The 16,202-nt window shown below is 41.1% G+C and overlaps 2 protein-coding genes across 2 annotated transcripts; both read left to right on the top strand.

The window, feature by feature from the left end:
- The first annotated feature begins 770 nt into the window (after window positions 1-770).
- cplx3b (complexin 3b) lies at window positions 771-8,610 on the top strand. Its single transcript, XM_084721216.1, has 3 exons — window positions 771-1,341; window positions 5,218-5,305; window positions 5,531-8,610. The coding sequence occupies exons 1-3, from the start codon at window positions 1,184-1,186 to the stop codon at window positions 5,753-5,755; spliced, it is 471 nt and encodes a 156-aa protein (XP_084577342.1). The 5' UTR covers window positions 771-1,183; the 3' UTR covers window positions 5,756-8,610.
- A 2,279-nt stretch (window positions 8,611-10,889) lies between these two features.
- On the top strand, window positions 10,890-12,646 carry LOC146333231 (growth arrest-specific protein 1). Its single transcript, XM_084721204.1, has one exon. It carries the CDS (start codon window positions 11,753-11,755, stop codon window positions 12,503-12,505), a length of 753 nt encoding a protein of 250 aa, XP_084577330.1. The 5' UTR covers window positions 10,890-11,752; the 3' UTR covers window positions 12,506-12,646.
- Window positions 12,647-16,202: the final 3,556 nt, after the last annotated feature.

Genomic DNA, 16,202 nt, shown 5'->3' with positions numbered 1-16,202 from the left:
ACATGCTAAAACAATTAGCTACATAATGACTGCCCTAATGAACATGGTCCACACACATAACGTGTTTTTTGTCACCTGAATTTGGTTGATCAAAACTGTGCATCCTATATTCTTTAATAAAGTTTTTTCATAATTTGGATAGTGTGGATCTTAATTACCCCTGTTACATCTATCCCCAGCCCTCTAGGATGCTTTTAAATGGTTAAAGACTCAGTTGGTTTTTTTTTTTTAATAGATTGAGTTTTATTTGTTGTGGAAAAATATAGACACCATGTATCAATGTTTGAGGGATCTACAAACAACTACTGAGTTACTGATGCTTAAACAAAAAGTGTTACTACCATCCCCAGTCTCCCCTATTACAGCAATAAACGCAGATGGAGGACGAGGATCTGCTCAAACTGTAAAGATGTATTTTCTTGCACACTACACTGCGCACACAGCTCCGTCATGTCAGTCTCCTCTCATGTTGTGGAAATAAGCATCAAACAAAGCCTGCTGGAGAAGACAGCGACTCATCAATTTCTAAGTGATTAGTCCAACAGACCGGACTCCCGCCGTGGGTTAACAGACCACCATGTGACTAATTTGCAATTAGGAAACTCTTTGTGTGTTGACATACTTTGTGTTATATAGGCTCCAGCGCGCAGATGACCCTGACAGAGGCACAGAGGCACCAAAACAGCCAGGAGACACTGAGGCTCGTCACGTGTTGTTTGTCCCTCCCGGACTCCATCGTGAGTTATAATCAGACGGCGAATCACGGGAGCAGCCCACGACGCCGACGCGCGCCATGCAAACGCACACCCAGTCCGGCGGTGCCTGGGATTGGGTGGAGGGAGTGGTGGCTGCGGACGGAGTCACAGGATTGGTAGAGTTCAGCGCCAAACTTGTTGACTCATAACTGAGCAGCTCGTCTCCATCCTCCACGGCGCGGAGCTGTCCAGGGCCAGTGGTGCTGAAACTGTCAGCCTCCGACGCGCCGCTGGAATAATCTGCCCTTTCTTTTTTAGTTGATTTTTCTCTCAGAGCCGTTGAAAGTTATTTGCTCTTGTGTAACACTTGCACACGTTTGGTTTAAGCGACATTTGACGGATATTCATCCACCGCCACCGCTCTATCCAAGAGCGCGTCAAAGCCTTCAACTTCTTAAATCAAACAGAGGACTCTCCGCGGCGCAGCCATGGCTTTCATGGTAAAACACATGGTGGGAGGACAGCTGAAGAACCTGACTGGCGGGCTGACGGAGGAGAAACCCGAAGGGGAGAAATCAGAAGCGGCCGCGCAGGGGATGACTCAAGAGGAATTTGAACAGTATCAGCAACAGTTAGAAGAAGAAAAGTAAGGCAATGATTCAAGCTTGTGAGTGTGAAGTTGTGATGAAAACCTAAAGCATGTATCAGGCGTATTTAAACGACCTTTGTGTGTGTGTGTGTGTGTGAATAGCAGAGCGTTCCCATTGCGCCGTGCGCTTATTTACGCACCAGTGCGTAAACACGAACGCTCCGCACACAGCTGCTCCTTTCGCCCAGGGACCTCTCTGTCTCTTAGTTTCGGCAAATTGTGTAGCGCCGTTTTTAATTTGGGATTCCTGGAACCATTCTTACACGGAAATGTCTACAGGGACTGGAGCCTGAGGCGAAACATGTTCCTATTACTGTGCGTGCGGCTGAATAATGAACCAGACTGTGTGGTAAATAAAGTGGGTGAAGTAAAACCTCTATTTGGATATCATCAGAGGGCAAACAACCAACAGAAATATTAATTCACTTTTTCTTTCTTAGCTTAATTTTATCATTCATATACAAGTTGCTGCTCACGATGGTTACAACCAGTTACATTATAAGAAATGTGCTGCAACTAAAAAAGTTTTAAAATAATCAACGTAGAATGGCACAACCTCTACTTCATCCCTAAATTTTGTTTTTGGTTGATTTTTGTCATATATGCAGTTGATGTGCACCTTCTAATTCTATAGTTTGCTTGAGACTCACCTGCTCAAGTGAGTTTTTTTAATGTTTGGTTTTCCTAATTTACCCTTTTTTGTTGTGGTGTTTATGCAACTAATGAATATTTTCATTATAAATTAATCTCTTGATCATTCTCTCGATTAATCAATCAGGTTTCTTGTCCATAAGATGTCAGAAAATGGTGAAAAATGTTGATCACTGTTTCCCAAAACCCAAGGTGACATTCTCAAATGTCTTGTTTTGTTCACAGCCCAAATATACTCATTTTAGTATTGTAGAAGAGGAAAGAACCCAAAAAATACTCACATTTGAGAAGCAGAAATCTGAGAATTTGGACATTTTTTCTTTAAAAAATGACTCAAAATCACAAGAGTTGGTGATTAATATAATAGTTGACAACTAATCTATTAATCGACTAATTGTTCCAGGTCTAGTCTTTATCTCTTGAGCCACTGGAGGACAACATAAGGTAACAACAAGGTCATTTGGCAAACAGAGTACGCCCAGCAGACAGTGATGTTTCCCTAAGAGTAAGACTCCACATCTCATATTAGATGTTTGTGGTCCTGGTCATAGAATAAGTTACTATCAATTAATACTGTGGAATAAAGAATTCAGACCACAGTTTTACAGAAAAATGGTAGATTTTGATCATATGTGTCAGTTGTTTCACAGGCATCTACAGGAGCACTACGTGCAGTTTGCTGGGAGAAGCTTATTGTTTCCGATCCCCAGCTCATCAGCACAAATTTCATCAACGCTTTTCTCCGAAGTGCCTCACAGCACCATGTGTAAACATTTTAAGCAAGAGTGGGAAGTGCTAGTCCTAACTCTGGAAGTATTAACGTTCTGCTCAGCCCACTGAGCTCTACAGGAGGTACGGCAAGATGCTTAACACCCTGCTGCCGTAATATGACCTTCAGTTGAAGTGAGTTATTAGTCAGAGGCGCTAAACATGAGCATAGATCACTGAGAAGCCCATACTGCTCAGATTGAAGCAGAATAAGGTTGGAGGGGGGAGGCTGGGTAGGTCTCATTGACATGTCACATCTAGACGTTTTATCACCCTCAGCACCCGGGCCACAGTGACAACCCTGGTCATCTGATGCCCTTGAGAGGAGAAGACACAAAGCTCGACTCATTGGCTGCAAGTGAGCGCTGCATTGGCCCATGTGCCATTTGGTGTTTGGCCCGTTCATGTTAATGCAAAGTGAACTCAGACTCACACACGGACAGCTCCACGGATGCTGAATCTCCAGATAAAACGACCTTCGTCTGACACATTGGGTACAAACACTTTGTAAACCATGCCCGTGGTCCTCCAGTGTCCCCTTGCCTTTACATTACTCTGCTGATTTGATCCTTCTAGGCGCATGGTGCAACCTCTGCCCCTGTGTGAAGGTGTTGATTCTGTTACAAGCACCTACTGTATTTCACTGACACTAAAAAATGTCGTCTATTCTCACTAGAGTCATGCTATGTTTGGCCTCAGGCCATACAAGCAGGTTTGTTAAGCATTATGTCATGTTGTTGACTCATTATACTGAAGGCATCGGAGCAAATTTTGCAATTTACGAGGAACAATCATGAACTACATTGAAGCCATAAATATTCCAGTGACGTTGAGTGGAGAGAGCACTGCCAGCAGCCTCTGCCCTCTGCTGGAGGCATCACAAACTGTAGACTGGATTGTTTACACGAGTTTCATGAGACAAACAACAACAGACTGATAGGGCAGACAGATAAATATTGGACATCTCCCAACATTTGGTTTCCCCATGACAGACGCATAGAATTTTAGAAATGACAAAACCTCTCTCGTATGGGGAGTCAGACTTAAGGTAATTATCACAATGGTTGGAGTGCCATCTTTCATTTCTTAGATGATCTGGCTCAACTGCAAACATGCAAAATGACACTCTTTGGAGGGTTTTCAGCCTCAAAAGATGAAAACTGGAGACAGACCAATATATTGGTCAGCTCATATTACTGGCCTCATATTGGCCAAGGACAGCTTTACTAGGCCATACCAGTATTTGCATATACGTCGTCCAATACCTTTTTTCACAACATATTGCAGACTGTTTTTATTTATTCATTTTGTTTTATAGGCAGCATTTTATGTATATTTGATCCTTTTCTTAATTCAAGTTGTTTATATGTGTTTTATAATTATTAAAAATACCAGTAAAGTTTATTATTTCAGTGCCATGATGCCATTTTAGATTTTACATATATATAAATAATGGATATCAGCTGATATATTGATTTTTACATCCTAATATCAGTATTGACCCCAACAATCCTGTATCCATCAAGCTCTCATGAGAACACCTAGAAAGTCAGGCACTTAAGTGCAGCTCGGCAGGTAGACTGCAATATGAGTTAATGTGAGGTAAATCCAGGAAATGTACGAGACGGGGTGACAGTTGTGAGAGTTAGTAGGTTACCTCGAGTGTTTCACATCCCAAGAGGACTGAAATCCCTCAAAGGAGCGCTGGACTGGCAGGATGCTGCATCTGGGGCTCCTACATATAATCAGAACATCTCTTCCTCCTTTTTTCCCCAACGGCATCACTGCTGCTGCTCCACCTTCTGTTGGCTTTACATCCTGTAGTTAGTGTTAAGAGGAGACATGGTAATGCTATGCTCCAAAATACAAATCAAGCAAGTTCTAAAGGTCCAGTGTGTAAGATTTCAAGGGTTTGTTGACAGAATATGGCAGGAATGGAATATAATATTCAGTATATAACAATAAATGTCTTCATTAGTGTATATCACCTGAAAATATAAATGAGTGTGTATTTGTTACCTTAGAATAAGTCATTTCAGCCATGTTTCTACAGTAGCCAAGAATGAACAAACAAAACACTAACTCTAGATATGGACTCCTGGTTCTCCCGCACTCTAAAAGTCAAGGGTGAGGCAAGGTGTTAACAATCTGCAAGTTGATGCCACTAAATCATACACACTGGTCCTTTAAGCTCTAAGGACTCAAAGGTCTCTTAGAACATAGATACAATATAAAGGCAATAATGAGCATTGGAGGATATTTCCCTTTAAATGTGCGGTGCTTGAATTTAGGGTTGCTATTCCAAAGCTTCCCACAGGTGAGAGTGTGTTCAGTAGATTAAAAAAAGATCTTTCTGAGCTGGCTTTGGTTGGAAACCGAGTTGAGTCTAAATTTGTCAATTTTGAGGGACTGAGAAAATTCTGCCAAAAAACTATTTTTCTTCTTTTCTTGCAGACAAGAACGAGAGGCCAATTTTGCCCAGAAGAAAGCTGAGAGAGCCACAGTTAGAAGTCATTTCCGGGAAAAGTACAGACTACCAAAGGTAAACTAATCCCGCTCTGCTTTTCTAAAGACAATGCATGTTTGAATTGAAGGGCTGGCCACGTCATAACACACATAAAAAGAATTGCCACCTTTGTAAAAACCAGCACTACTACTTGCAGCCAAGTACTTTATTTCCGCAACTACAGTGCTCTAAATTTGTTGTCCTTTTTTCCTGTCCTGTTGGGCATCTAAACACCAACACGTACGCATGTATCTACCTCAGAATGAGGTTGACGAGACCCAGATCCAGCAGGCGGGGGATGACGTGGTGCTGCCCACAGAGCTGGCTAAGATGATCGCTGAGGACAACCAGGAGGAAACGCACAAGCAGTCAGTGCTGGGCCAGCTGTCCAACATCCAGAACGTGGACATCGACCAGCTGAAAGACAAAGCCCAGGCCACACTGGAAGACCTCAAAAAGCAGACGGAGAACTGCAGTCTCATGTGATTCGGCCCACTCTAAAGTCCCAGAGGATTTAGAGTTTTACTTGTACAAATATTTTTCAAAGGCAGAGCTGCTCTGGAGGTCGAAATATTCTTGTTGCATGGGTGGAATGTCAGCTTGCAGAGCCACATAATAACAGTTTTTCTAGCTGTGCACAGTTATACAGAGGCCCTGCAGAAAAGAAAGTAAAAGATGAGGACGCAGATATTATGAAAACTGGGGCTCAAAGAAATCTAGCCATAGTGTCATCTAGGTGAGCTACTTTTGTTAGCTTTCCTGATATCGTAAAAATTATGAATGTCGTTCATGTTTTCACTGAAAGTACCAAACTTGCACTCTTAAAGACTGCGGTTCTCTGGCTCCTCCCACTGAGATTTAACCAATGTGATCATTTCTGCTTGCAGAGCAGCTCCTCCTCTGAGAAATATTTGCCTATTTAATCCTTTACTCCCTCAACTCCCAACCCTCCGTCACTCTCTGTACCTCACATGAGCAGTGCAGCTGAGGTCTCAGGTGTGTGTGTGTGCAGGTTTTCAATGCTTCCAAACACACAGCAGATGATTTCACTGATGAACAACAGAGGATCAGTGAGATCAGCTGCTTGGCTGGAATAAAAACACACGTACACAAGACTGATGCTGGCTCATGTGAGGAGACCATATGTGTGTCATTTTGAATTTGGGAAAATTGAGCATTTATTTTGGGAAATATTAAATGAAGGAGAAGGTTGTGAGGGTGTTCATATTCCACATCAAAAAAGCACAAAATCTTAGAGATGGGTAATATTCATTTAGAGCGACAAATGAGGCTGATTTTTGTCATAAGTAGCTTACTAATATTGGCCCCCTGGTGCCCCTGGTGAAGGCTCTCTGAGAGCTCGATTAATCTTATTTAAATCTTTTCCTAGACATATCATTATAAAAAGCTTTTTTTTCCCTCCGTACTTCAGTGTGCCTTGGACGTCCGTACAAGGTTGTCTTTTCAGGAGCTCCAACATCTGCAAGCTACTTTTAACGAAGATTAGCCTTCTTGTTTGTTTGTTTCCGCAGAGATTTCTTACTTTTAGTTTTTATTAAAAGCAACAAATTATTTGTGAGCAGGCAGTAACTGTGTCTTACTTAAAGGGAGAATTTGGCATTTTTCATGTGGCTGTCCAGTCAGTGTTGATGGTAAAATGTAGTCAATTGAAGCAATAAATTCCACAGTGTCTGCTATATTGACCATGAAAGCTGAGTTCTCATGTTCACAGAGCTGTGCCGGCAGTGCCTACACGTACCAGAATGCATTGCGCCCACACCTATCTTGGTGTGTATCACCACTCTAGCCTATAGCTATTGCTTTGTTGGCCAAATCGTAGTGTTATGTGACAAAAATACTCATCCATGATGCCCCCTGGCTAACCTGAGGGAGAGACTAGAAATCCAAGCTGAAATAGCCTGTAGTTGCATCCAGTGACACCACTGTGACATCACTGGACGAAGATAGAACAACATATTTTGCCAATTTTGCCAATATAGCATGCACTATAGCACAAGAAATTCATTGCTTCAATTGACTACATTTACCAACACTGACTGGGCTTCCTCATGAAGAGTGGTAAATTTTCCCTTAAAGGGAAGGATAGATTTGCTGCATCCAGAGGTTAAAAAACAAAAGCTGCTCAGATGAGAGAAATGTAAATGTGTTAGATGTTGAATGCCAAAGCCTTTGTTGAAAACACTTCGACCGACCAACATAAAGGAGATGGCATGAATATGTCAAACTGTGTCACCGCAGAGTGAGTATAAATCCACATATGAATATTTATGTTGTATAAGACGTAAATGTATCTGCTGTCGACGGCGGGTCGTCCTTCGCTCTGTTCTCATCAGCTCTTGTAGTGTCGTCGACTGTCACATGAACCTTTGACCTGTCCTCCATCTCATTGACCCCTGTGTCTCAGTGGTGCCGTTTTGTGCTGGTGGATTCGTGGTGTTTAGCCGACGTGTGATATGTCATGATAAGTGGTGTCTTTGTAAAAAAAAAAAACAAAAACAAAAACATTGTCCTGTGACTGAGGGTGCTGCGACAAAGCACGTGGTCACTGTGGGCTTACTGCATTACTCAGTATTCTGTCCGTGCTGTTTTCTAGCCAAGCGTTAAGTTACGGCGCGGGCGAATCAAGAGGGGATGTTGTTGATGTTGTGTTAAACCCATATACGCTACATTTTGCCAGTGTTTGATTTTATGTAGCAGTGAGGGTGATGTCGGCTTTGATCTCGTATCTGTGCCCACTTTGATTCCTGTTATAGCTCTACTGCCAAAACCTGCTTTTCTTTGAGTACTTGATGATTACAAAGGTCTTCAATTTACAAGTAAATGTTTGACTTTAGAGGCTGTTTTCTCTAAGATGACTGGTAATTTACTTTAGGTGCCACAATACTGCTGAATGAAAACACATTTGCAGTAGAGTGGTTATTGTCATGTGATAGATGAACTGTATATTCATAACATTCAATAATATAAAGCAGAGGAAAAGTTGCAATAAGTCCTTTTATAATAGAGCTCCTAGGATTTCTCATGTTGGTTCATGAGATAATATCAATGGGTGGAACAGAAGCCATAAAGCAAACCATTTGCTTTGTATGAGTGTGTGTGACTTGAAATAATAATTCAATAACTCAATAATTATAATAATATACAAGTGTAAATTTTTTGTGTTGTCATCCTGTGGAACTGATTTTTCAGGAAATGGCTGCCACGACACGCAGTTTCTTCTGGTTCTTTGGCTGTTTGTTTTACAGTATCTCTCTATCATTCTGTCTCTGAAATTCTCTGATTTTTGAGTTTTAACTGCAATAAACTGATTTTTAGGATAACAGACTTCCTTTGTGTTGTGTTATTTTTGCACAGGGACTGCTGCTATACGTTGTATATGTGGTGATGCGTCAGTAGTCTTACATTTGCAGTCAGCAGGACACCAGGTGGAGACAAAAATACACTTAAATCTATAGAAGCACCCAAGAGGATGCAGATAGAAGACATGTGGAAGACATGATTGACATGTCAGTAATGGGACGTTACGGTCAGTTAGTATTAACAGATAGAATTATACAATTAAGCCTTTCATATGGGGGAAAACAACCTCATTCTGTGGCAATGGTGTAGTAATGGAATGAGGCCAATAATCTGCATGGACTAAAAGCCTACATAAATAGAAATGTTCATGCATGTTTGTATATACAAAAAGAGGCCACTTTATTATTAGGTACCTGTACAATGTCTTAATTCAATTATACATTTTATGTGTTTTAGCCTGAAGGTCATGGTATTTCCAGTTTTTGTTCACAGTACAATACCACTATGACTTCATTAATAAATATATAATTTAATCTACACTTTTGACAATGTCAACACAAACAGAGCATAATAAAGTTCATAGAGGTAGAATGTAATAGAGCTGATGTACTGAATCATCTTTTTAATAGAAAAAGTACAAATACGGTACAAGTATATAAAACTATGGCAGCCAACTACTGCTTATAACATGAAGAGTTTGTTCTTATAACAAAATGTTTTTCATGTTATAACAAGATATTTTCACATTAATGCAAGATGTAAACTTATCACATTATAACATTAAACATTTCAATTTATAATGTGACAGCTTATATCTTTTATATTTTAAAACATCTAAGTTATAACAAGATAAATAGTATATTGTTATAGAAAGAAGATTCTTGTTATTACAAACTTATCACATTATAATGTGAAATGTTTCATGTTATACCAATAAGTTGGATTATTGTTTTTCATGTTATAAAGATGTCAAAAGATGTTTACACATTATAACAAGATATTTTTACATGACATATAGATTTCTCATATTATAACAAAAAACCTTTCTAGTCATAAAATAAACTATTTATCTTATAGCATAAAACATTTCAAATTTTAACATGATAACTTCCATTGTTAAACATTTAACTTTGTTAACTTTCATAACACCACGTTGTGAACACTAAGTTATGATATAATGTGAAACATTTTAAGTTAAAATAAGATAAATAGTATGTTATTATTGAAAGATGATATAGAAGAAGAATGGTTTCTTGGTATAACAAGAGAAATAGTATAATAAGAAAAGTTTATTGGCATAACATGATACATTTGTACATTGTAATAAATTGAAAATATCTTATTATAAAAACAAACTCTTCACATGATTAGATAATACTGATCTGTTATTCATTTTCTGGCATGGTAGCAATATGCTACTGTAACAAAACACTACAGTGTGATACAGAATTTTACTCAACTCATTTTAGAAGCTGTTGTTTGTGATGTTGTGTTGAACTACTGTATAATCTTGTGTCTGTTATTTTGTCCACCTGCTGTACATACAGTGCATAGAGTCTCGGTATACACTTATGTTTACTGTAGATCTAATGCAGGTTTTAGATGCTGCAGTTTTACCAGCAGCTATATGTTATATTGTAGGCTAGAACAGATCTCAGGTCGGGCATCCATCTGTTTTTGTGGAGCTTATGCAGAACTGGCACAGCCTCTCAGTGGGGGCAGAGCAAAAAAAAAAAAAAAATCAAGTTAGTTACCATTTGAATGGTAGAAAAGCCTGGGCTATTGGTAGTTTTCAAGTGTGGTGTGAAAGGGGATAGCTGTAAAATATATTGATGCTGAAACCCCTCTCCATTGATAGGCCGCAGTGCGTGGACAATCTGCAGCCTGGAAAGACACTGGGCCACTGCATGGCCAATCTGACACAATTGGGGTGAAACGGGCCAGAAAATACTATTCTCTCCCATTCTTTTCTATCAATCGGGGCTTACAAACTGTGCAGAATGAGAGGCAGGACCGGGAGAGGAGGGAAAGAGCGACAATTAGCGAGAACCTTTAAGTGCAAACCCTCAACTGACGAGGCAGTTATCACAGAGGTTTCCCTCTGCTCTGTTTATGGCTAAAAAGGAACAGATTTGTTTGTCCGCGCTGAAGATTGGAGCAGTGAAGTTGCAGATGTGAGCTTCTTGCAAAGGAATGCGTTTTGCAAGACCACCCTCCTGCCCCCCCCCCCCCCCCCCCCCGACTCTTCCACTTGTGTTTTTGCTCCAAGACAAGAAGAGGGGACCACACAGATCCTGGGGTTTCATGCAAGGAAAATCATAAACATTTTCATCCAGCCTATCTATCTATCTAGTCATGTGCTGGGAGGATTTGTGCACAGAGCTGCTGCTGCTGTAGGCCTGGAAATGGGTCCCACGGCTGACTCCTCAATGACGACCAATCGGTGGCCAGGATTGTAAATGAGAGAGAGAGAGAGAGAGGGGGGAAGGAAAACTTTTCTTTCTTTTTTTCGACAGAAGGAGGGGTGTTGTGGGGAAATGCTCGGCGGACCGTGAAGCGTAACAGCAAGGAGAGGGACAAAGACGCACATAGCGGGACAAAATGCGACCGATAGAAACCTCTTCCAGCTAAAAAAAAAAAAAAAGAGCGAAAAGTCCGAAATGCGTGGATGGATGTTAGAAGTTGTAGAGCTGAAAGTTGGAGTCGAAAGTAACCATAGCAAGAAAGATGAGTTCAAGTGTACAAACTGTTTAAAGTGGACAATAACTGCGGTTGGAGGAATGCGTGATTACTTTGGGTAGTCCTCTGCAGCGCCTTTCGGCGTTTCCACCTCGGATCCTCGCCGGTGGCATGGAGGAGACTGCACTCTGGAGTTTGATATCCCACTTTTTTGACGGACATGCTTCCCGGAATGACTGTTCCTGCGCTGTTTCTCTTTTTTGCAGCCACGCGTGGTGATTTCCCTGACTCAGATCCTGTGCTGCACTGCTGCAAAACTCACCGGGAGGAGGAGAACTCAACTTTCACGCAAGTTTGCGGATAATTTATATATTTTCTGCGAAACGCATTGTTTGGAATACTTGTGAACTTCAGTGTGCTAGATTCAATGTGTAAATCGTGGTGGAGAAAGTGCACGTCACCGAGCTAGAACTCCATCCAAGCATGAAATGCTGGTGCAGCGCCCTGGCACTTCTCCCATGGGTGCTGGTGGCCTTAGATGCCCAGCTAATCTGCTGGCAGGCGCTCCTCCGGTGCCACGACGAACCCGAGTGCGATCTCGCCTACAGTCAGTACTTAGCAGCATGTGAAGGAAACATCAGGGGGACCAGGAGGCAGTGTCCCAGCCACTGCATCAACGCGCTCATCAGGCTCAATCACACCCGCAGCGGGCCGGACCTGGAGACCTGCGATTGCGCCCAGGATCTGGAGTGCCTGAGCGCCAAGCGAGCCATAGAGCCCTGCCTCCCCCGCAGACACCCGAGCGATGCTGGCGGGATTGGGTGCATGGAGGCCCGGCAGCGCTGCGAGGAGGACAGCAACTGCCACACCTCCCTCACGGCCTACTTGTCATACTGCGGGCAGCTGTTCAACGGCAGGAAGTGCTCCTCCAAGTGTAAAGCCACCATTCAACAGATGCTCTTCATCCCCAATGGCATGCTGCTCAACCGCTGTGTTTGCGATGGGGTGGAGAGGCCTTTCTGTGAAGTGGTCAAGGAGAACATGAGCAAGCTTTGCTCCATAGGAGACCACATTGTCATCTCAGACCAGCCTGATGTGGATGACATGTACGAGGATGAAGACTATGACCCTAAAACTGACAGAGAGGAGGTGTTCACTGATAACTCCTCTGCTTCCCAGAGGTTGCCCAGCTGTACAACGCTCCTGTTTCTTCCTCTAGCACGGATATTGTACTGAGACGATGAAACACTTTTTGGATTTATAAATGATTGTCTCTCTAAGTTGGTTTGGAATTGGTGACTTGATTGAACCCAGGTCTGCTGGAGCAAATAAACAGCCTTGGCCTGCCAATGCGTTTCTACCATAGGAACCTTCAACAGGGACTAGGAACCTTTGGAGGAACTATGCATTTCCACCACAGGGACCAGGATTTGAATTAAGTTCTGGGAACACCATTTTACACAAAACGTAATTTCCATTACAGGAACTTTAGTTGTAAGGCTGATTGGTCAAGGACTTGCAGCATTTTATTTCACACACCATTTTTAAAAACCTGTAATCGTAAAGCAGTGTGTTTTTGTTAATTCTGTTTCAACAAACCAACTCGGGCTGCATTTCCACTGTAAATACCTGGAACTTTTGGACCAAGGAACTGCTTTTCAAGAACCTAAAAGATTCTTCAGCCAGTTGTTGTCTGTGTTTGCACAACAGTCTAAAGACCCACTGACATATGAAAAAGGGATTTGTGATTTTTCCACATCATTTTTGCACATGACCATACAAAAACAATGACACCAAATAAAGCAACAGACAGGCATCAGTGTTTGTTCAAGACTGCAAGAACATCACAGTTTTCAGTTCCTGCTGGGTTTAGTTCTCAACATAAATATTAAGTAAGGCCTGGACTTTGTCGTTGGTCCAGACTTCTGGTTTAAGGTTTGCAGATTTTTAAAAATGGAGGGTGACTTAAAATGCTCAACCTACCAGAAATGCCAAGAGCTGTAAGCCCCATGCTCAAGCTTCCTGTTCTTCAGGAAGATAATACTCCCCAAGCAGGGACTTTTTGGAGGTTAACGTAAAGTCCTCAGAACTGAAGTTAGACCCTGGTCCCTGCGGTGGAAACGTACCATTAGTTGCAGGGTGTCAGCGAACACAGTAGTGATTTGTGTAGACTTTCCACAACCGTACAGTTGCCTAGTAATCCTTCATTGTGCACATCTCACTCAGGAAAACTGCCTCCTTTGGTTTGTGATTCACATAGATGGCCTTACAGCACTCTGAGTGAACTGCCTGTCGTCACAAATGGCAAAAATGCTTTCAGGTGATGATGAGAGGAAGTGAACCCACGCCGGACTTTGTTGCCAGTTTGTGTGCCTTTAACCAGCTCCTGTTTGTTTGGTTTGGTTTCAATGGTACTTGGAGTGTGGCTTTATTAAGACTTTAGACAAACATTGGACCCATCCAGTCTCTGTTTGCTCTGCTCTCCATTTCAGGGGCCTCTGCATTGTTGCAGCAACCACACTTCGAATATTTGTGGGAACAGTCAAAGGACAGGCAAGGGTGTGGGATCAAGTACTGAAATTAACTGAAGCGCCTCTTCAGCACTCTGTCTGGGGCCCCTCCCCCACATCAGATTGTTTTATTGAACTTTTCCTGAGACACCCCCACCACCTCTTCTTCCTCCTCTCTCTACCGCCTGCCTCCTTTCACGCCTTTAAAAGACCCCTGTCTCTTTATTACTGCTTTCACACCGATGCAACAGGAAAAGCTGTCCGTCGCTGGTGCCAATAGGTCAACATATCATACCTGGAGTTTGTCCACAACACTGCTCATGAGAACAGGTTTACCCACCAGGCTTTGTTATGTAAGGCTGAATAAGATTCAACACTTTAAACTTGGAAGTTGTTGCAATAAGTTTACGAGTTCAACAAACAGTAGGTAAATTTTATAGATATTAAACATGGCCGGACCAAACACCAGGTCATGCTTTGCCTTATTGGAAGTCCAGTGTATCAACACTGCAGCAACAACACAATAATCAGTATGTGAACAGAAACAACTATGTATTCACTCATGAGCAGTAATCTGGCATGAATGGTCAAACATAGATGAATGTATGTTAATTATTTTGTGTCACACAGTGTTGAGAGTGTAGGCTACATGAAGAGTGCTTTCAACATGCAAGACTGTCATAGTGCGCTTTCTACACTGTAAAAAAAAAGAAAAGTTAACTTAAAAAAGTTAAGTAACCTGCTGCAAAGCACTTTTGAGCTTACTCATCTAAGGGAGCTGTTCTATCAACTTAGGTTAAGAAGTTCACCCAAATCGCTATCTTAAGTTTCTGAAACGTAAAAGTACAATTCCAATCGATGCAAGTTCACTCAAATTCACTTCTTAAGTTTGTGAAACTTAACTTGATGAACTGTAAACTGTATGTCCTTATTTGACTTATACTGTATACTACAGCACAGTATAAGTCTATGTGTAATGCATGCCTTAAAGCAAACTTATAGCTTATAAGTTTGCTGCTTGTACAGCTGATGAATTCAAACCCACAATTAGAGCTGCAACAATTAATCAGTAATTAAATTAATCCCAAACTATTTTGATAACCGGTTAATTGCTCATTCTAAAATGTTAATATTTTCTGGTTTCTTTACTACATGATAGTAAATTGAATGTCTTTGACATTGACACTTTGGGCTTGGGGAAAAACTGATCAACTTTTTCACTATTTTCTGAACCAAACAACTAATCTAGAAAATAACCAGCAGATTACTTGATTATGAAAATAATCATAAGCAGCAGCCCTACTCACAATATTTTATTAGTGCAAGGAGACAAATATTCCCCAAAATGGATTTGTTTATGCAGTGTTGCTGATGTATGTTTGTTAAGTTTGACAAACCTAAGAGTGTGCTTAAAGTGAACTTCTTAACCTAAAATAACACACGAAATTAGCCCTCAATTAAAACCCAAAAAGGCTTTGCAGCTGGTTGCTTACTTTTTAAAAATTTCTCAACTTGTCTTTTTTTTTACAGTGTAAAGAAATGCACAAATACATATATAACTAATTAAAACAAGAGATTAAGATGAGTTCACAAATTCCTAATAAGGGGTTTCTTCTCAGAAAATGTACTTTTATTTTGTGTGTTTTGAGATTAAGTGTTTCAGAAAAACGTATCTCATTCATTTTTGTTCTCAATAGCTACTGAGCAGCAGCAACAGGGCCAGCGTTACCTGTTTGATGGTCCACACCGGTAGTCAAGGGATTTAAACCTGCAGCCTTTCAGTCTCACTTCTTTCTTTACTCCACATTAAGCTGTTTAGCAAAAAGGGAAAGCAAAAACATTTTTGTTAGTATTGATCACCTGTATTGAAGCTGCCAATTTGTGTCTTGCCACTTGAAATTGTGTCAAAACTAATCTTTTTGTTTTGTTATGAAGTCTTGAAAAATGTCGATAAATGTTAAATTATGAAGCTAGAATATGAAGAATGTGTATATATTTTACAGTTATATGCAGTAAAATAAGCCAGTGTTTCCCCCCACCGTCACTTGCATTTAATATGATATAAGCACACAAACCTAGCTCAGACTTTGTCCAGAAAAGCTGATGTGATTTAGAGTTTTCAATTTTTCATCTCATCTTGAGGGAACATAGCAGTAAACACTTCAGAGCAATGTCTTCCATGTGGGAGGGGGAGTTTTATAATAAAAAGTTTACAAGCTAAAGTTGTGTAATGGTGTTATTTGTCCACAGAGAGATCAAGGAAGTGTCTCTACCAACTCAAACAAGCCCTTTTAGTTTGAATACACGTCACTGTGTCAGTACAGATCTCAGTCCTGCATTTTTGTGATTGTACATGAACCCAAAGTCTTCAGAAGTTCAGGGGAACCTTCATGACCCTATGAATATGATTATGATCTGTTTAA

Source organism: Lutjanus erythropterus, chromosome 1 (genome assembly GCF_056507025.1).
Source record: "Lutjanus erythropterus isolate fLutEry1 chromosome 1, fLutEry1.hap2, whole genome shotgun sequence".
In the NCBI taxonomy this organism is placed as follows: Eukaryota; Metazoa; Chordata; class Actinopteri; order Lutjaniformes; family Lutjanidae; genus Lutjanus; species Lutjanus erythropterus.
Note: the sequence above shows the minus strand (reverse complement) of the source record. Positions and strands in the feature narration are given on the sequence as shown.